Source organism: Sesamum indicum, linkage group LG1, assembly GCF_026168435.1.
Source record: "Sesamum indicum cultivar Baizhima isolate 11 linkage group LG1, ASM2616843v1, whole genome shotgun sequence".
NCBI classification, from domain to species: Eukaryota; Viridiplantae; Streptophyta; class Magnoliopsida; order Lamiales; family Pedaliaceae; genus Sesamum; species Sesamum indicum.
The window spans coordinates 19,375,253-19,396,800 of NC_142657.1; the positions used below are offsets into that span (position 1 = coordinate 19,375,253).

The 21,548-nt window shown below is 36.8% G+C and overlaps 3 protein-coding genes across 6 annotated transcripts; all 3 read right to left on the bottom strand.

Annotated features, from left to right (window-relative positions):
* Positions 1-89: 89 nt before the first annotated feature.
* Positions 90-7,443, bottom strand: LOC105167725 (uncharacterized). Of its 3 annotated transcripts, none has more exons than XM_011087556.3 (9): positions 7,294-7,443; positions 5,230-6,882; positions 4,785-5,011; positions 4,374-4,706; positions 2,241-2,487; positions 1,298-1,426; positions 1,003-1,218; positions 733-856; positions 90-565 (listed from the first exon to the last, which is right to left on the bottom strand). In XM_011087556.3, exons 2-9 carry the CDS (start codon positions 6,778-6,780, stop codon positions 333-335), a joined length of 3,060 nt encoding a protein of 1,019 aa, XP_011085858.1. In that variant the 5' UTR covers positions 6,781-6,882; positions 7,294-7,443; the 3' UTR covers positions 90-332. The 3 variants fall into 3 exon arrangements, with proteins under 3 accessions (XP_011085858.1, XP_011085864.1, XP_011085850.1); XM_011087562.3 differs by having other exon boundaries at positions 7,235-7,295; XM_011087548.3 differs by having other exon boundaries at positions 7,169-7,295.
* Positions 7,444-8,481: 1,038 nt separating this feature from the next.
* Positions 8,482-13,015, bottom strand: LOC105167717 (CO(2)-response secreted protease). 2 transcript variants are annotated; one of them, XM_011087538.3, is made up of 11 exons: positions 12,671-13,015; positions 12,338-12,426; positions 12,148-12,245; positions 11,848-12,003; positions 11,563-11,674; positions 10,863-11,403; positions 10,685-10,785; positions 10,311-10,553; positions 9,594-9,708; positions 9,289-9,502; positions 8,482-9,180 (listed from the first exon to the last, which is right to left on the bottom strand). In XM_011087538.3, the coding sequence occupies exons 1-11, from the start codon at positions 12,752-12,754 to the stop codon at positions 8,630-8,632; spliced, it is 2,304 nt and encodes a 767-aa protein (XP_011085840.1). In that variant the 5' UTR covers positions 12,755-13,015; the 3' UTR covers positions 8,482-8,629. The 2 variants fall into 2 exon arrangements, with proteins under 2 accessions (XP_011085840.1, XP_088738425.1); XM_088882299.1 differs by having other exon boundaries at positions 12,795-13,014.
* A 1,609-nt stretch (positions 13,016-14,624) lies between these two features.
* PRMT3 (protein arginine methyltransferase 3) lies at positions 14,625-19,630 on the bottom strand. The gene is made up of 7 exons (XM_088882302.1): positions 19,209-19,630; positions 18,189-18,737; positions 17,963-18,060; positions 16,784-16,862; positions 16,419-16,676; positions 16,157-16,324; positions 14,625-15,290 (listed from the first exon to the last, which is right to left on the bottom strand). The coding sequence occupies exons 1-7, from the start codon at positions 19,521-19,523 to the stop codon at positions 14,835-14,837; spliced, it is 1,923 nt and encodes a 640-aa protein (XP_088738428.1). The 5' UTR covers positions 19,524-19,630; the 3' UTR covers positions 14,625-14,834.
* Positions 19,631-21,548: the final 1,918 nt, after the last annotated feature.

Consider the following 21,548-nt stretch of genomic DNA (forward strand, 5'->3'; position numbering starts at 1 on the left):
ATAATAAAAATTTAAATAATGCAACATGGTTGCTCTTTATTCACGGCACATCAATAGTTAAAAAATTCAGATAATGATTAGATAGCGTATTTGCAGTATCAGAAATAATTTCTTTGGTGGAAAATGTGGTTTATCTCAACCACCGCCATGCAAATCTGTGTGGCAAGATGAAAGTAAATATCCTTTTACAAGATCAAAGTTGATTCATCAATGACAACATTGACTTGACATAGTACCTTTATTCTCGCAAAACTTGCCCTGTAAAAGTGGAATACTCTAACCACCGTTCTGTAAGAAAATTTAGCCCAAACAACTATGCATCAGCTTCAATTTCACAAACTGATTGGATGAGGCTGCGTCGCTTTCTGTACGATTTCGTTTTGCTCTTTTGTGTGAACTTGGTAAAAGCCAGTTGCAGTGGCAGCAGATGGAGCACGGCCGACGTACTTGATGTCATCCACAGTGCCTCTGCCCAGAGTTCTCATTGCGGTGCCAAGACGAGGGGCAATATAGCTGTATGCGCCCATGTTCATTGGCTCTTCCTGGCACCAAACAATCTCTGCATCTGAAAGAATCACAAACCAGGAAGGCAGAACTTAGTTGACTTGATATTTTGGTCCCATATACCTTAGCATCATTAGTTACTCTCCACTTCAAAGTGTTAAAGACAACCATTTGTGTTCAAGTTATTTCGTAAACATAATGATACATTTGCCAATTCTAAGGACATACTTGGATATCTCTTGAGTTCACGTTGGATGAGGTCATAAGGGAAGGGACAAAGCTGCTCCACTCTACAGATTGCAATGTCCTTTCCCTCAGTCTTTTTCCTTTCTTCATCAAGCTCATAATAAACCTGCAAACAAGAAGCAAAACCGATGTCTCATCCGACATTTCAAACACGCACACACACAAAGTAAGAAAAAATGCCCCCAGCTTCCACCAAAGAAAGGAAGAACAAACCAAGAAGAAATCAAAGGGCAAGATGTAAAGGTTTCACACCTTTCCAGAGCAAAGAATCAGACGTCGAATACCCTCTTCAAGATCTGAGTGATCATTTTGGTCCTTTATAAGGCGTTTAAATCTGGTTCCTTGTTTGTCAAAACCTGGATGGCCTTCAACGTCATCAAACTCAGATAAATGAGATTTGCAGTCCTTGTGACGGAGTAAGTTCTTCGGTGCCATCACAATGAGAGGTTTACGGAATTCCCTATGTAACTGCAACATGAAAGTGTGAGATGTAATAAGTGAACACTTCTCCAATACCACACAGTTGTAGCGAGTCAAATCCACTTACCTGGCGCCGCAAAACATGGAAATAATTTGCAGGTGTAGTTACATTCACCACCTGCCAGTTGCATTCCTGAATCTGTTTCCTTAGGGTTGCATCCATCTCAGGGATAACATATGGATTATCATCACTCATCTGCAATACAACATGAAAGGTCAATTTCACATTCTCGTCCAACCAACAAATTAAATGACATATCAGGATATGTCCTGATATAAATATACTTGGTCAATGTAAAATGAAATTGCCGAATCTAACATGGATAGTGACACCAATTTTCATAGTGGCATATCCAAAAATAAACCACATCAAACGAACTAGTATGATTCTAATAAAGTTCTAGAAACCAAGAAGTAAACAAGTGGCAAGATAGAGAGAAAATTCCTCATGTGAATTCTACATTTAAACCTTCAATTTGACTTTGGTGAAATAACATTTCGCCCATGTAACCCAATCTACCACCTAACCAAAGCCAGAGAAGGGAAAGAGAACGAAGTAGGGAAGCAAAACAGTGCAATAAGTCTCATCATACAAAATTCCAGCCATTTGGGTTGAGCTCTTTCAACCAATAGAGGAGAGTATGGAATATAGATTGTTGAGCACAGAATAAACACCTAAGCCCCTATAGGCAATCTTTTGAATAACCACACTTCATCTTGTGGGGCATGGAACACTAAGTAGTCACAGCTTAGGATCAACTCTGGTGAGAGACTTCTCTTTAATCTATGTTTATCAGTCATTCTTGGTCTTCATTTACAGACATACCAGAAGCCAACCAGAAAAAGAAGAAAAAAAGATATTACAACAGGCAATCTTAAAAGGAAGAAAATGAAAAGAGAGAAAAAGGTTCATTTCCACACAAAACTTTTCCCACAAGAGCAGGTGTATGTAAATGCAAACACAGGATAGTTCAATTAGATATGCAGCAAATGGAGAAAATGAGCAACACCTGAAGGAAACGTTCCAAACGAGCACTTGAGTGTTCTGGGCCTTGCCCATCATATCCATGAGGTAGGAGGACAACTAATCCAGTCTGACGCAGCCATTTGGCCTCTCCACTGCTCAGAAACTGGTCAAACATCACCTGAGCCCCATTGGCAAAATCACCAAACTGGGCTTCCCACAGTACCAAAGAATTGGGGTTTTCCATTGAATAACCTAATTCAAATCCCAAAACTCCAAACTCCGAAAGAGAGCTGTACAAGACCAAATAATTATCAGATAAAGCTTATATGTGATCCATACAGAGTCCAAGTAGATTTAAGAAGGGACTAAAAGAACCGAAAGTGTTCTTTGGGCATAGAAGATGGAATGATATTCTTTATCTGAATAATAAAAAATAAAAAGAATCAATAACAAATAAGAAGCAAACACATAAATGATGCATAGGGCCAAGCAATTAGTCAATCCAATTTCATGAAGAAGGATACATTTAATCATGCCCTCTTGCTATACCATAATTACAGGATATCAACTTGGTCTTCATCTATAACATGTCATCTAATGGAAGAGGAAGATGAACCAACTTTGACTAAATGAGAGGAAGATGGGTTGTGTAGATGAATGATTAAAATGACAGAGAATTGGTAAGGAGAATGGAACTTATGTTGATGGGAGCAACCAGGCTGCTGAAAAGAATTTTTTTGTAGCATGTAAAAATGTCTCCTTATGGCTTCACAAATAAGAACTATATTCACTTCCAATATATGATGCTATAGATCTGGACGTACTAGGGCTAGTATTTCTTCACTGTGCTGTATTCATTCCACAACTAAGTCATACTCTTTCATATCTCTAATATTTTATTTTTTACATCATAAGCTTGCTCACAGCCATTGGCTTTTCCTATCATTAAAGTACATTGTTTAACTCTGTTAGGCAACATACTTAGCCTTATGCTTTAGTGCTTAAAGCCTAGGTGACGTAGACATCTTGATGCATCAAACCTATAATAAGGCATAATAAGGACCTGACATACTAAAAGATCTGTTATCAAACCCATAATTAAGGATTCTAAAATAAAAAAAACTTGAAGAACTTAAAATCCCCATGATATAGTAGCTTTAACTCGTAATCTAATTGTTACTTCATTCACAAGTATGAAAGGAAAAAATGGTTCAAATATTCAAAAAAGATAAATGCAATACCACAAGAAACCCTGATATGATTTAAGGCACATCACAACATTTATATACTTTTGCTGAAAGGTAATCCCAATAGACACATAAAAATTATTTTTGATGCCAACACAATTTAATCAGAATCAACCCCATTTCAGAATAAATTTCCACTGCACTTTGTGGTCCATCTGTCATTTGTTCAAAGTATTGGTGAGCAATAACAAATTTAGAGCAATTTTAGTGCCATTAAAATTCAAATCAAACTTAGAACAAATTTGATGCCAATAAAACTCAAGCTGAGTGACATCACTTAGAATGCTTTTAGATTTAAATGCTTCGGGTTATTAAGATGAGTTTACTGACTTAACTAGTCCAGTTGAAACAAACAGGTCAACCAGGACATCAGTGACAGATCTAAGATTTAAATGATTTTACGTGTATGAAAGTATAAGAAACTTGATTAACTTAAGCTAAATTTTGTATAAAAAAAAAGATGATCACAATATCAGGGTCATCAAAATAAGAACTATAATCAGAATATTTAATGGTTTAACTTCATTTGACGATCAAAGTGCTGGCGTATCTATTAGAGTCTACTTAAAAAACTTAAAAACAAAAATAAAATTGCTCCAAAGACTCAATTTTGTACAAAGAAGAATGAATTGGAACATAAATTGTCCTTTTTACTATGTCCTCTTGTCTAAGAATTAAGTGTACACCCACCAGCACACAGCCAAAGAGGGAGTCGCAAGGAAAAACAAAAAGAGGTGGGGGATGCGCATATTGTTTCCTTGTAGACCAAAAGGTATGATGAAAGCTAAAAGCTAATTGCATAATTTTTATTTGTGGGAGTCTCTTACTTTTTGGGCTGTGTGTTTTTTCTTTCCTTTTCTCATAAAAGGAAAACTAATGCTTCACATGTATAAGAATTGATGTGAAAAGCAGGCAAGAAGAGGAGTTACCTGTTGCTCACAGTAAACATCTCCTCATCTTGGTTAATCATAACATGATCTAAGGGACAATATATTTTCCCTGTTTCCTGATCGTGAAGAACAGCATGTCTATGGCTGAAAGTACCTCGCTCAACGTCCTGTCCACTTAACCTGACATGATTTCCCTCAACAAGCAATGTTGCAAAAGCAAGTGCTTCAGCCACCGCCCAGTCAATACCCTCCCCTGTCTCAATCATCTTAGCACGGTCTTCAAAAATCCTCTTAACTGCTCTGTGAGGTTTAAAACTTTCTGGAAGAGTTGTGATAGCCTTGCCAACATTCTTCAAAATCTCTGGTTTGACCCTGCAAACCAGAAAACATTTGATGATTCAAATTCAATGAGCAGTCAAGAACTAGATAATGTGAATTTACAAACATTACCCAGTATTACGGATGCGAGAAAGCTGTTCAGGAGACTTGAAACCAGCCCAGTAAGCTGAGAGCCAGTCCCTTCTTTGAGGCACATAGTCTTTGCTGGCCAGAAATTCTTCATTGAGAATTGAAGTGACTTTGTTGCTTATCTGGTCAATGTCTTCTTTTGTGACCTGACCAGATTCTAGAAGTTTCTTTTGGTAAATCTCAAGCGAGGAAGGATGATTCCTTATAACCTATATAAAATCAGTCAGGATGTCAAAAAGTTTCCAGAGACTACTGATAACAAAAACATGGTACAAGTGAATAGCTAGCATCACTAAGAATGAAAGGGGAACCAAATTTTGGACAAAATTCACTGGGCACAAAGAAAGAAAAGCAGAAGGTGAGAGTCCTTAGAATAAGATTAGGGTAAAACAACAGTATAAAGTAGAGAACGATTACAAGCACATACCTTATACATTTTAGGTTGAGTAAAGGATGGTTCATCAATTTCATTGTGCCCAAATCGACGATAGCATACGATATCAACCACAACATCAGAATGAAATGTCTGACGCCACTCTGCAGCAAGTTCACAAGCATGAACAACTGCCTCTACATCATCACCATTGACATGGAAAATAGGAGCGCTGAGAGCTTTGGCGACATCAGTACAATACTGGGAAGATCTTCCTGATCTTGGGTCAGTAGTGAAAGCCACTTGATTGTTCACAACGATGTGAATAGTCCCACCAGTAGTGTAATTGGGCAGGGCACTCAGATGCAATGTCTCATAAACAACACCTTGTCCAGCAAAACTGCCATCACCATGAATCAAAATGCCCATGTTTTTTGTTCTCTCAACATCATTGGAGTAATACTGTTTGGCTCTGGTTTTTCCAATTACAACAGGGTCCACGGCTTCCAAGTGACTAGGATTTGCAACCAATGACAAGTGAATTCTCTTACCCCCCCTTGTTGGCCGATCATAAGAAGTTCCCAAGTGGTATTTGACATCACCAGTTCCAGTATAAAGGCCAACCTCATCCACAGGTTTTGTACCACCACTAAACTCACTAAAGATCTGCCGCAGAGGTTTCCTGACTACATTACCCAGAACATTCAGTCTTCCTCGATGCGACATCCCTATGACTATGCTCTCCACCCCAAGATCTGCTGATCTATCAAACATCTCCTTCATACCAGGAATCAATGTCTCACAACCTTCAAGCCCAAACCTTTTGGCTGCAGTCCATTTGGCAGCCAAGAAGTTCTCAAATTGGGTACTCCAAATAAGTCGATCAAGGATTACCTCACGCCGATCTCGACTATATTGAGTTGGAGACGGAGTCTCAATTTTGTCTCTCAACCAGTTGCACTTTTCGCGATCAGCAATATGCATGTACTCATAGCCAATATTTCCACAATAAGCTTGTTCAAGTCTAGTCAATATTGCTCTTAAGGTCTGCACAGGACGGTTCTCAGACAAGAACCCCGACATTCTCCAAACACCAATGAAGAATTCTCTATCAAGATCAGCTTCCGAGAAACCATAAAGTGCTGGATCTAGATCATCAGGAATACGCCTCTCTTCCAAACCTAATGGATCTATTTTGGCCTTCATATGACCATAAACCTGATAAGCTCTCACAAGCAACAATAGTCGCATACTCTCTTGAATTGTTTGTCCAGAAATTCCAGGAGATGTTGTAGCCTGGCCAACAAAGTTTCTGAAAAAATTGTCCCATGATTCATCTACGCTATTCGGATCTTGCTCCCAGGCTCTCTGTAGCTCTTCAAGATAAACACTGCTAGTCCCATCCAAAAAGCTGTCAGTCAACCTAGAGAGAGGAACAGGACGAGGAATGGGCGCAGATTGAGCCTTGGACCTAGCAACCGTAGTATGAAAGAATCGATTGTGGGTAGGAGCTACCCGTGTTCGAGTTATGTAAGATCCCGTTTGTGATAGAGTTCTCCTAACAGCAAGCTTTGCCACATTAGACCCAGCTCTAAACCACGCCATTGCTATTCACCAAATCCAAGAAACTAAGATCACAACAGCAGAATTCCAACGCTTCCCTACCAAATTAAGTCCTACGAGCTGTCATTCATCTCCAGAAACACCCTAATCAAACAAAAGAAGACCAATAAAGCACCAAACGTCAAATAATCAAATCAGTAATACATGCCACAGCGTGAGTAGAATTCGATATGGTTATACTCAGAAGCAGTCAATTTAATCAAATCAACTTGACAAAATACGAAAACTACTGTCATAAAACTGAAACATTGTTTTCCATAGTAATGGATGCTCCACGAACAAAGAACTCCAGCACATGTAACAAAAAATGCAGAAAAATGACGGGAATCTGATAAATCGTTTCAAAAAAGAAAAAACAAAGAGCGAGAACCTCAAAAGCAAAATCAATGGCGCAACAAAATCATGCAGCGAAGCAACATTGAAAATCCAGTGACACCTTTTAGCATAGATTCGTCACGACAACGATATACAAATCAACGGCTAGCAATTTCATACCTGGTAAAGCGAGAGGTACTGGTCTGAGATTAAATCCTAATCAACGGATGCCCTATTTTTCGGTTTTAATTCACTATTCTCGCCTGAAGTTTCATTTATTTAAAACATTACTTGTAAGCTTTTTATAAATTTGTCAACTGAATCAAAGTCAAATTTGAATCTTTCAAACACAATTAAATCTAATATATATATATATATACACATATTCTTTCTTTTTACCAAAATGAGAAAAACTTTCTGGTAAATTTATTAAATTACCCTTGTTAGAACTTATTTATTCCATAGATAATTAGTTAGTTATATCAATTAATTCAAATTTAAAATATATTTTATCAATTATTTATTTTACTTTTCTTCAATACAATTTAATTTAATTACATAAATATTTTTTATTCATGAGTTTGGATATGAATTAAGCAACTAAAATCGTGTTAACAAAATTAAAATTATGGGTTCGAACGCTACCAAATATGCTGATATCTGTTTTATTTTATGTGCTCAATTTATCGAAATATTTGTACAATTATATAGTCTTATATAAAACAACAGAAAAATAAAAGAAAATGGGATTGCCTATGATTTTAATGGGACTTTGTCAGAGTTTTAATTGCTTGATTCCCGGATCATGATTGCGTGCTTACTTAACGTTGTTATGACTTAATTGTTCTATTGTAATTAAAATTATAAAAATTTATTTATCTGAGTTTTCATAGCTTTAACAAGCTGGTATAGCTCGACGATTGCATAATTGATTATAAAAGAATATGCTTTTTTGCAAAATTCGATTGGGAGAAGAAGTGATTATGATATTTGGATTAGAGTTTTTAGAACTAATTATTCAAATGTATATTATAATTAAATTTTAAAGTTTAGGAGATCGTATTATTTTATTCCTATTCTTTGATAATTCCAGCAAGAAACCAATTTAATTTTCTTGATAGAGTTTTTTCTTTTATTCAATTAATAGTAACATATACGTAGACCCATTTTCTTGACAGAATCCTTAGCAGACTAATTACTCTTGGTTAATTAATAATAATATATTCATTTTCATGACAATGTTCTTAGTAGGCTAGTGGATATTTAGCCACAATTATTGAAAATAATCATCTCATAAACTATTTATATTTGGAATATGTAAATTATTAATTAATTGGAGTATATTAAATGATGAATTGGACCTACAAGTTACCAAGTTAAATTCTATTGTTACATTATAAAAAATGTTATGCAGCAAAATCTGGCATGATCATAATAATGTGTACACATAACATAAGATCATTTTCAGGACAATGAACAAATTATAGGACAAATTAAAGCCATGAAACATTTCAAATTATTCGATATTCACTGCAAACACAATGCGAACGAGGTGTGAGCCATCGAACCATCTTATATCTCCGAAGTTATAGCCCTTCGATGCTTCCTTCCCATCAAAGAAAACTTTGAACGATGCTCGCCTTATACCTTGTGTAAAGACAAGTCTCTTTGGAACAACGTTAACTACTAAACCTGGAGGTGCATTCACTGAACTAACATACGTAGCGTTTGTTGATCCCACATTGGTTGCTATTCGTTTGACCTTTCTTGGGCCGTCATGTTGGCTTAGTCTGCCTATGGAGATGGTGGGATAGTTTATGTTGGAGATGAGTTCTTCGGTTGAGTGTTTTGGGCAGGTGAAGTTTGTGTTGGACATTGATCTTAATCTTTCCTGCTTGTAGCCATAGTAGCAAAGAAAATTTAGATGATCGTTGATGGTGGTGTCGAATGCTAGGCCGGGATCAAGAGCTTTGATGGGCCTGATTTCCCCAGCTCCAACTTGGTGAGGATTAGCAGAAGAATCTGAGGTGTTTGTGAGAGTTTTTCCCATGTTGTTTGAGACTGATGCTGCAAGAGTATGGAGAAAGTTGACGGTATGAGATTGGAAAATTTCAATCATCAGTAAGGCTAACAAATGTCTATTTGATGTTCTCAAAGGAGGGTAAAATGCTTAACCTGTTGTGATCAATGCTGATTTGATGAGGGAGAAGGTCCAGTGAGGATGAACTGACTTGATGAATGCCATAGCACCAGTAACATGTGGGCAAGCCATTGAAGTTCCAGACTTGATGCTGAACAATGAAGACTTATTCCCAGGCGCCCCGTAAAATGACTCAATCTTTGGCACGACTGCTGCCAAGATAGCCACCCCTGGGGCCATAATGTCTGGCTGAAACAGCCATCTTTGTGTCAATAAAAAGGGAGTTCTCAACTCAAGCATATATATAATGTGAAATGGCATTTGTTTCCTTATATATAACCTTGAGAATGTTTTCGGTGAGAGCTCCAGGGCCTCTTGAAGAGAAAGATGCGACAACTGGAGCTGGTTTGAAGTTTCTGATTTCTGACGAGGGAAGTATAGTTGCAACAGGATTCCTGCGTTAAAATAAAGAAAATGAAATAAGTGTTTCTGAGAGTTTTCTGTAAGTTTTCTTGCAAGAACGGTTATTTTTCATTTGAAATCTATGGCCAAAACTATCTCTTATGGCAATCAATGAGATGTGTGCTTAAGACATCACCATAATCAGTATATATCCAGTAATGATCTTGGTTCGCAGTTCATTATCAACTTCAAGAAGCAAATTAAATCATAGGAAAGAAGGGGAAGACATCATTGTATGGTCCCGCTTTAGTTGAAAATTTAACTAACAGTACATTTGGGATAATTGCATTAGTTTTACCTCTACGTAAAAACACTAGTAGGTACAGAAACTCCTGAATAAAAGAAAAGGCGATGAGACCTCTGAACTTTCAAAAAACAAGTTCCTGCCTCCAGAAGCAGGTGGTCATAGAACAGGAGAATGTGTTTCCGTAAAATCATAATTTTATTCTGTTATTCATTGATGCATCAATATCACTTGTTGTTTCATTAGTAAATCTTCGTCTTTGGCTGTAAAAAGAATAGAAAATTTACGGATACTTTGTTTTCTCTAGTAAGTTTAGCAGACAAGACTAGTTGCACAGTGAACTTGGCTTACCAGGTGGAGTTGATGTAACGAAGGATCTTGGAGCCTACAGTTTGTCCCACTTCGGCAAAGGGATAGGTGCCTGAATCAAATGGTGAAGTTTCTCTTTCCCCATCTATTATGATCACTCCTTCTGCCTTAGCATCTTCCACAACTAACTTCTTTATCCTCCTGGAGACATTTGGTTCGTCGTTCATGCAAACTATGATCTTTCCAGCTACTTTCTTCGGATCTAAGGAGCCTGGTATGCAGTTTCTGCATCATACATGGTAGCAAACTTAAATTACAGCCTTCCTGATGTAGTCTGTGTGCTTGAGTTAGTTCTGCTTTTGACTTTGTGATCACTGTTGATATAAAGAGGAAGAACGAGAAGAAGAAAAAAGCACCTCGCATCAGATGCTGGAGTGAAATTTGCAGCAACTTCTTCTCCAAATGCAAGAGGATATCTTTTCCCAAGTGTTAGAGGAGAGAAACTGATTGCACTGCCCTGCTCCCACATAACAGGGAAACTTTTACACATTTTCAGCAAATTAATAATGTCTTGTTAAATTGTGAAATTTTCACCTTGTAGGATTCATTATTTCCAAGAACTATAGTCGACTGGAAGTCCCGATCGATGCTCGATGCAGCAACGGTGAATATCCAAGGTGCAGAGTTAACGATGGTGTAAGGATCAGGTCCGTCGTTACCTCCCGAACAAACTACCGGAACTCCCATTTGTTCTGCATGGAAAGCTCCAATGGCAATAGGGTCATTCAGAAAATCAGATTGAAAAATCGAGCTCACTCCTATAGAAATAGAGATGATATCGACTCCATCCTTTATAGCATCGTCGATGGCTTTCAGTATAATAGAACCAGGACAACCATCGAGGGTACATGCCTTGTAGCTTGCTATCCTGGCAGACGGTAAGCCGCCCCTTGCTGTACCCCGTGCAAGGCCATAGTAACTGGCATTGGCAACAGCCACTCCACCGGCAGTCGATGCAGTGTGAGTTCCATGGCCAACAAAGTCCCTTGGTGAGCCATGACTCTGGGTTGGGCTCGTCTCGTTCCTTTTCTTTGAGATATCTCGGTTGGAGTAGAATCTCGCACCTATCAACTTCCTGGATTGGGTGCAGAATTGAGAAAAATGAATCTCGGGATTGATTTTCCCGGAAAAATGGCACACACACACACAGAGGCTACATGCACTTCCGGTGTTCAAATTGGCTGAAGGAGTGCAAGGAAAATGAAAATCAAGAAACATTTCGATTCTGATATACCTATTGCAGTTGGACTTCTTGAAATCTGAACCTTCCATACAAACTCCTTTCCACTTTGATGGGATCTTGCTGATATGTTGATCATCGAAACTTGGTGACTCGGGCCATATACCTGAAACAACTCAGTCGATGACAAGAACGTATATCAGCTTTGAGTTTTTAGGAATTCAAGCTGTCAATCAGTCATATGTGGTTGATTCATGTGCCAAATTATTCGGAATAGTTAAGAATACAATGCAATGCAACATAAATATGTATTGCATGATGTCTAGGTATAATGCTAACCTGTGTCTATGATTCCAATGATAACGTCAGACGAGCTCCGCTCATATGGGAATCTTGATCCAAATTTGGAATCTGCAGCTTCAAGAAAATCCCAGGAACGTGTCGTGTGGAGCTTTAGAACCGGATCAGGAAAGACAGATAAAACCTCATCGTAACCTGCTTTTCATCAGACAATCAGATGATGAACCTTCTGCACAAATACTTCATTTTGTGTTTTAACTCAACTTCAAACTCTATCGGAATCCTAATGTTACCAGGAATTAGTAAAAAAACAGAGCAAAGATCATAATTGTTTTTTACCTGATAAAACAGATGCTTCATTCTCTGTAAGCATAGCAGAGAAGCCCTTGAAAGCATGATCGTAGAAGTTCAACAAGAACTTCCTCTCGCTCTCTTCACTGCCAAAACCATTCAACACAAAACGAACAAGACGTGTTAAATAACTCTATTTTATATAGCTGGCATGAACATGAGAAGCACAAGAAATCACCTCGATATCAAAGATGACAAGAGTTGCAGATGAGACGAGTCGTTCCCTCCACCGCCACTCGAAGAACTCCCCATATATACAATGTAAGGCTGCAAAGATCAGAATCTTTTAGGTAAGTAACAGACAAGACAAGTTTGAAACGTCGTCCCACCATTTTCAGATGATCACAAATGGGAGTGAAAACTTTACGGCCAATTATGTGACATATAACCAACCATTATTCCCCAATAAATTTTCAAACTGTGTGTTCCTTGTTCTATTTAGAAATCAAGACTACATGAAATTGTATAGTTTCTAAGTTATCCCACTTATACTGTACGGTTGTGTACTTGCCTGAGGACTTGGTTTCAATGCCAAACAACACATGATAATGAAAGGAAAATGCAGCAAAGGGAGCAACTGAAGCAAAGAAGCCATAGTGTGTGTTTGAGTGTGATCATGCAGGTAATCTGCTCACCAAATGCAAGACAAATATATATATCTACATGTGTCTCTATGTGTATGTATACTTCTTTTTTCCTAAATGAGATATCTTTTAAAGAAACATGTTTGACGTAAGAAAATCAAGAACCGTGACAATATGTAACTACAATTCTTTGCTTTGAGCACAAGATATCATCACTGCAGAAGTGGGCTATTGTTATATTTGTCTTAATTCAATGATTAGTTAACTTTTGTTATGTCCAAACAAAAACAAAATTGGCAAAGATGTAAAAGTTACAGTTAGTGTAGTGTAACTGTGTGTGTGGAAGAGAAACTTCACTGTGAAACTCCTGATTCATTTTGAGTGCAGAGTAATGCCAAGGTATTCCCAATAAAGCTTCCCTCCTCACCCATCCCCAAGAAAAAACATAAATAAAATGATCCATGCTGTCAATGTATTAATAAAAAATTATTTCTCGCGTAGTGTGCGACATTGATCAATGCTCGTGAGGTATCAAACTCTTATAGATTTGTTCTTGAAAAAATGCCTTACTAAGGACATGAGATGGCATTGGACTTATAAGTTGCTCATACTTTTCATCTGCAATCAACGTGGGAAATCATTAACTTCATCTTCGGACATTTCATTGCTTATTAATAATAACTAATGTAGTCAACAGAAGAATTTTGCCATGTAGAGGTAGAAATCAATTTTATGATCTCTTATTGACACTTGAAGAACTTTGATTAGTGTGCACCCTCGCTATGCATAATCAATATAGTACTGGAATTTACAATTCAAGGACTTGTTTATAGTTGATTACAAGATAATTGAACTTGAAATATTTATTTTAAAAAAATGTTGATGAATTTGAATACATCCAATATTGTAAGGAAGTTTCAACTCAACCTCATTTTTAAAGTTAATGAAGGAATTAAAAAAATATTTAACAGGTAATTAGGTAAAGAATAATTGAGAGTGGATCAAAATATGGTAACAATTGAGGCAAACTGTACAACAAAATTACGTTTGCACTCAAAATGCAGGTTTTAACTGCTGCAATATATAAAGAAAGAAAGAAAAGCTGAATATGTAAGCATATTTAATGATTGATGCATTGATTATGTCCTTAAATAAATTAATATTTTAATATTATATTATTGGGTGGAAGCATATAATCGTCAAAGGCATGTGCAATATTCTTCTGTTTCATTTTTGCTTTTTTGTAGTATATTTCTGGGCATCTTGTACTTTATTCTTGTTTTGTTTTTATATTTCGGCAGCGCTTCTCTTCTTATCCTGTAGATGCATTGCGTGTTTGGGTGATGATGACAGCCTTGAAACCACATTTCCCAAAGCGGCTTTAAGTATTTATGTTCGCGCTTTTTATCATTCTCTCCTTTGATATAACCATTACAAAGATGAGTCTAAGAACAGCTCAATTACTTGGACACTAGACGTCAAGGTCTTGCATTTGAAATTTGAGTGTGTACATGAAGAGTGGGTGTGTTTTGGAAATCAGTCTCAAATGATTTCTTATAAAGGGTACAATAATATTAAAGTGGAAAGTAAGGATTACTTTGCGATAATTATAGATAAACTGAGAATTGGATGCCATCCGAATCTTTATTATTGTCTGGCTGGAAAGCGAAAAATCCTCGTATGATTTATGTAATCCTATGCTCATGTGTGGGATTTCAGTGCTCAAGGACTAATAAATGGTGAAATTATCACAGTGATGATGAATATAAGCTCTCGATTCGAGTTTTACCTTTCATTATGGTGCTAGAAGGCCAAGCATGCTTTGGTGAAGTTTTCTTCCCTTCAGCGTGTGTGTGTTACAGCTGCACTTGCCAACAGATGTATCCAGCCGATAACTATGTTCAAATCAAGAATAAATTCCTTGATGTATTACAATAAATGTAGCTTTTGAAAATCTTCAATATCATCAATCAAAGAGAAAAAAGTTCGTCTTCCAGCTTTACTGTTGGAACTGGGACAGCAGAATAAATAATTTCATTTCAGACCACATTGCTGCCGATGAGCTAAAAAAGGTTCAGCAATGTTGACTTGTTAGTTCAGATTAAACATTTGTACTGGCCAACTACGTTTTCGACCATCAGCTCCAATTCCTGTAAGCTCCATTGAAATATCAATGCTGCGATGTTGAGCAGCTCGGACGATGCTGATACGAGATTGTATTCTCACAGCAGGACAATCAACTGTACCAACTACGCCCAACTTTTCAGCACCAACTTTTGAGGCCATTGCAATTGGTTCTCGAAAAGTGAGGATAGTCTGTGACCAATGTGTACTGGGGCCATACGGCGATGTGGACAAATTGACTGGCTTTTCAGTACAAAACCTCTCAGAGAATCCAGTGTCAAACCACAAGACAACTCCATAACAGAATGTGGTTTCTAATTTAGAACCTACGGGATGGTTCAACACAGCATCCAAGTTTGGTTCCAGTTCAACTTCAGCTGTAAAGTCCATCTGCTTAGCGTGCATCGTCGCCAGGTCAAAGGACTGAGATGAAAGAAAAAACGGATCAATCAAATTGTTCAAATACATAAAGAAAAGGTACCAAGGCAGGAGCAACTGAATCTCTCAAAAGGAAGCATTTTGCATGAATATGGGTCCTATTTTCATTTGATCAGTCTCATCAATACATAACAGGCGAGGATCTACAGTCTGCAATACACTGTTCTACAAGAACAACTCGACAAACAATGGAATAGATTGAAACAAAATAATATGACCATTAACAAACATTTGAGAAATGACACCACAAAGTAAAATTAAAAAGGTATTTAGAGACGCTATGAAATCCAAGCTCCAAACAGTTCCAGGGACCCTGAATTCAGGAACTCCAGAAGATATTCTAGCAAATTCTGTGATATATTTGGTATACCAGGAACTTTGTAGAAAATTTTGATGGTTATAAGAATATAACAAGCCCTTTTAACCATGTATTAAAAACTTGTCAAAAACAGTTTTGAGTCAGAACATCAAACTTGTAGATCAGACATAGGTTTGTAATTGAAGTTATCCGCAGTTGAATGAATCAGGATATCGAAAGCAATTTTTCATCATTAATCACACATCACACATTTTCTCATAAAATTATCTCTTATTATCAGGACCCTGTTCCAAGTTTCAACTGAAATTTAGTTGGTCAGGTTCTCAAGAGACGGGGAACTGAGCAACACCAAATAAAGAAAAAGCCTTATGATGTCTTAAGGCATTAGTCAGATGAAATCTTGGAAATATTGAACTGAATAAAACTGCAATTCCTCACCCTGATATATCCTAGTAGATAAACTTCAACTCTTCACCCTTGCTATACAGAATAGGTATTTCTCATTACAATTACAGATAATACTGAAACATACCTGAAGGACTTTAGTAGTAGTAACAATATTGCAACTATCAATGACATCAACAATAGGAACCCGTGCGGCATCCTCAACAACCTCCCGGCCAATGCAAGACATATTAAAACCATATACATCCTCCCAAAACGGAATACTTGTACCCCCTCTTCCAAATCCAGCTACAAACTAGATGCACAGACATGGGTAGAAACCATTAGTACGACACAACGCAAATCTTAGAGTAAAAGTAGCAAGAATGGATGCAAGAATGAAAACCCACCATTGTAGCTGTGTCTGGGAGAATGGCACCTCCAGGCTTCAACCATCGATCTCGTGCAAAGAGCACAGAACTGAGCATTGACTCATAGAGCAGGCAATAGCCCATCCATTCACTCAGCAACACATCAACACTGTGAGGTTTGATATGGTCAGCATTTGGAAGCTCTTCAACCATGCCCTGAACCACTTCGATGACCCCATTGCATTGGCTGTCTTCACCAGGAAGACCATTCTGCAAAAGGCCATTGTCTTTTGCAATCTGCACAAATCAAATTAAACATTATGAAAAGTGCCCAACTAAGCAAGCAGCAAATAATTTAGGACGAACTTAGAAACACTTGAATAGTTAATCTAACTGAAGCTAACCTGGGTAGCCACCGCAGCCATCTTTTCGCTAGCTTCAACAGAAATAACCCTTGCTGCTCCTGCTTGGGCTGCAAATAGACTAGTAAAAAAGAACAATTAAAAACATTTGCAATTAACAGCAAACAAAATATTAAATGGAACAAGCTAAAGTGAAGAATTAATGGATGGTTTACAAAAACGTGTAACATGGTTTAACCTCACCGCAGCATATATCATCAACCATACCACTCATGCTCATAAAGCACGATCCCGTAGTTCTTTCGCTCGTATTTATACAAAATTGTCCAATGTTGGAAAAGCTACAAAAGCTAATTAGCTGCAAAGAAATTGTTTGTTGTTTGACATCTATGGAAATAATGTAATCGTGTTATATATTTACAGTGAAGCAGTGTTGGCTCTATATCTCCACAGAAGAAAAAAAATAAAGATATCAAGAAACTTCAATTCTATATATCTTGTCTAAATCTATATGACATCTTGGTTGCACCCAAGTCAACAAAATGAACAAAGAAAGAGAAGTCTTGTATGGGCAGTCTCAAAGGTGGTCTTTTATCAGTTGTGGCATGTGGAAGAAGTGGGTTCAGAAGTGCTACTAATAAAGTTAAGTAACTGAATTTTGTCACTTGTTCTTCTAGATTTTTCTACAAAACAGGAATTGTGTTTAAACGCACAGACAGCACTAAACAAAATGAGGAAATAAGATAAAAGCAGAACTTCATCCCCCCAGCCCAACCCCAAAGAAGCACTCTTTTATCACTCCGTTTCTTTTTCATGTTGATACTTCTGTCATGAACTATTCAAAAATATAGTATCAATACTTACATTGTCTATTGCAGATTATCTTGATTTCAAAAATTCATCCCTTTAATCCAGCAACAAATCAGATGATACGTATGAAGAGATCAGAAGTTAGCATGTTTAGCTCCACTTTTATGATTCTTCAATGTGCTCATGTGTGTCTAACGAATGATTACTACTTTCTTTGTTCTTTTTTATACATTGCTGTCTTTGGCAAACCTAGGGAATTAGAGAAGATCAACCCTCACAAGTAGTTGGTTCAAAATTCGTACTTAGCTCAACTATGCATATATCATGGAAAATTCATACCACAAAAACAAATATATTAAGAAAAACTGATCAATTCACAAAACCAAACATCAATCAAATATTCATTTTCACCTTAGAATGCCAGTCCCACATCCTACATCCATAACAACTGATCCTCTAAGTAGAGAAGGATTTTCCAAAATAGCTTGTCTATAAGCATCAGTTCTTACCTGCAGAACCCAAAGAATCTGCCTGTAATTATCCATAAACATGAGCCCGAATTGACAAGTGAATATGCTTGTTCCCATATTAAAGCATATCCATAGCTTACATTCTAACAAAACCTCTAGTTTTATACCTTATCGCTGATCATATCTCTGTGGATGCCGAATGAACTGTATGAGCCAAAATACTTTTTATTTATATTCGTAATCTCATTCGCTGCAACCTTTGAAGAAGAAACAATATCTTCTGTGTTTTCAAAAGACGACATGCCATTGGTGACAGTGCTAACACCATTCTCCACTAACCTTCCTGAAGACTTTACATGGTTTGTACTTTCGTTAACAGTAAATTGAACTTCCTTTGGCCCATTTGCACATGGCTGCATGAGCTCGGATGCATATCTATCAGAAGAACCCTCATCATCAATGTTAATATGCTCAAACTGAGACAAATGTACAGCAAGTTCTTCTGAGTCAACAGGCGCAGCATCCTCTTCCTCATATTCAGCATCTTCATCAAAGCTGTATAACAGTGCATCATCTTGTAAAAAAGGGTTGAGATACTTCTCGTCGTCCCATGGAAGAATGCTTCCTTCAGAGGGGCGTTCCTCATGTAAGTGGTTTTGCAGTTCTTCCTTGGAATCGCACATCTTCCCGCAACTCCAACATTTGTTTGTCACCGTCTAGTAGAGCAAGAGATGAAATAACAAAACAAACTTTAAGGCCCCGAAAACTTGCAGTGAATTACACTGAATTCATTTCCATAAAGACGGATAAGATAGGCACAGAAAGCTCTGAATTTTACTTTGTGATTTTTACTTAGTTACTAGTCAATCCCTATATAATTAGAGATTAAAAAAGAAAAAGCAGAACAATCAACTGATACAAGTCATAGGACAATCAATATAATGTCGCTCAACTGTCCACCAGGCTAAGGCACGAGATTAGAAAACTCAGACACTAACTTCAGCACAAATTCAGAAATGATATTATCTTAACTGAACTTCACCAACATAGCAAAAGCACAACCATCAAAGAACCAAGTACACACACAAACAAAACTAACGGCAATCATTAACGTGAAATGAAAAAAAAAATAATCAAACAATCTCACGAGCTAAACCACATAAAAAACTTAGACTATCAATGCATACCTGACACCTAATATAATTGATGAGCTTGAAGCATCTATAGAAATCCAAGCTATATGCTTTCTTAATTCCATAGAAATCGAAATGGTGAGCCGAAGCGCAATGCTCAAAAAGCGAACTGCTGGAATTATAAAGAGAATCACAGAACAGACAGCGCAATTCTGGGTTTGAGCCTTGTTCCTCTTCAGCGTCGTCTTCGACTTCCCAGTCATCCCAATTCTGATCTTCAACTTCATCTTCTTCGGAGTCAGAGGAATGCCGTGTTAAGTTCATCTTTGCAACGGTGAGTTTCTCTTCTTCTCCACGGTGAGTCGCCATTGTGAAGTGGCGAAAATGTTTCGGCTGTCCGTTTCTTAAACCCTAAACCCTTTCAAGAGCAGAAAGCCGAAAGAATATGGAGAAATATATGTTAACTAACCCGAGATATTACGCCAGGGTTTAAATGAGTTATGTTGAGAATTAGAGGAATATTAGGACTAAGTACATTTATCACCTTGAGCTGTGAAGACAACCTTCAACTATCAAATATAACAAAAACGTCCTTATTATAACCATTGCATATCAAATATATTGACGCCGTTAAATAAAAATAAAGTACTCATTTTCTATTACATGTAAGTTAAAATTGTTGAGTTATTTTACATGTCTAATATTTACTCTTATTTCAAAATTGTTTTTTTAGTGCTAAAAAAACAAAGTATTTTTAACTATTTAGAAGTTTACTTTTCTACACGTGACAGCTCACAAATGCATTTGCGTTTTGCCTAAAGAGTAGCTTACGCAATTGCACTGGGAGACATTTCTCATGCACTTGTGAATGGTTTGTGCTGAATTTTATAAAATAATGTATTACAAGTAAGTGCTTCGCTTACTGCTTGATGATAATTTGATATGTTTGCTATTTCGAAAGGGGATGTGATGAGGGAGCATTGCTCCTAGATAAGCACAACTATAGTCGGACGAGAACTCTATTACTTGTAAAAAAAATTGTTAGAAAATCCTAATTTTCACTTTTTCATTTCTCCCAAAATGGGCCATGTATCATTCATTGAACTAACAATTCTCACATCTTTAGCTCAAGTTTCTGACAAACGGCACCAATTATGTATAATGAAGTCTAGTAGCACCACACAAATTGAAGGATCCTCCGTGTTTTCTAAGATAATCGATGCACTAACTTGCAAACACGTGTTAATATTATGATACTTAAATCAGTGAGATGTTTGAAATAATAAAATAGGAAATTCGTAAGATTTTTCAACTTTAACGTATCACAAATGCATAAGAGCCATTGGCTAAAAAAAAAAAAAAGAAGATGTTGAGATTGGCATTCATGTACGAAGAGTGGAAAATGAGTGGACTTTCGATAAACTTACTGAAAACATGTGTTACTTCTTTATGCTACTTGAATTTCTATTTATAGGAATAAGCTTTGTGAGAATTATGGGTGGTGAGGAGTGGTTAAGATATAATCAGTTATTTAAAATGTCTATCTTGTTGAGATAATTTTTATTCATATGCTTGCCACGTCATATGGACCCGCGCCAATGAGGAGAGGAACCGTCAATTCAATAAAAAAATATGTTAAAATAAAGGAGGTGGTTATATGTCATCTTTATCCAATAATCCCTATTCGGCACGACATCCCTGTTGTTATGCTTTATTGATGAGGTGTCATCCAACGTATAAAATACTATTGAAGTGTGTATGATAAGATGGATATGCCCTCGACTTGTTATAACTAAGCATGAACTAGGTGTTGTTCGGCCAACAAGTAGGTAGAAATTTGGCTAATAGGGTCAGTGATGTTTTAACCTATTGGTTCTGGAATACTTGACTCCGACTCCTTAGTATTTTATTTTCTTTTCCTGGATTTTGCCATTGAACTTTGGAGAAATGGATACCCTAGGCAATAATTATTAGAATTGGTCCCTTAAATCTAAATTTTCTCTTCATGCCCATATTACTTTGTGCAAGTGCAATTTAGATAATATACTTGGAAAACATACTTTCAGTTGTATTTGCATTAGTAATTATCTTCAAAAGTCCTATATCAATTTATCCCTTCTGTATTTTTTAAAATAAAACGATTTATCCTCATATCAAGGGGGTGAATTGCTAATTATTTTTTCATAGAAGATAATTTGTACATTTATAATATAACACGAGGCTAAAGTGCAATTTTCCTTTTTTATAATATGTTAGAGGTGCACAATATTAAGAATATGTAATTCAAAATATGCTAAAAATTGACAAATTAACATGAATAAATGTAGATAAAATGCAATAAGGATCGTACATAGAATTATTCCACGTTTAAGTTAAGACTTAAATCACATTCTA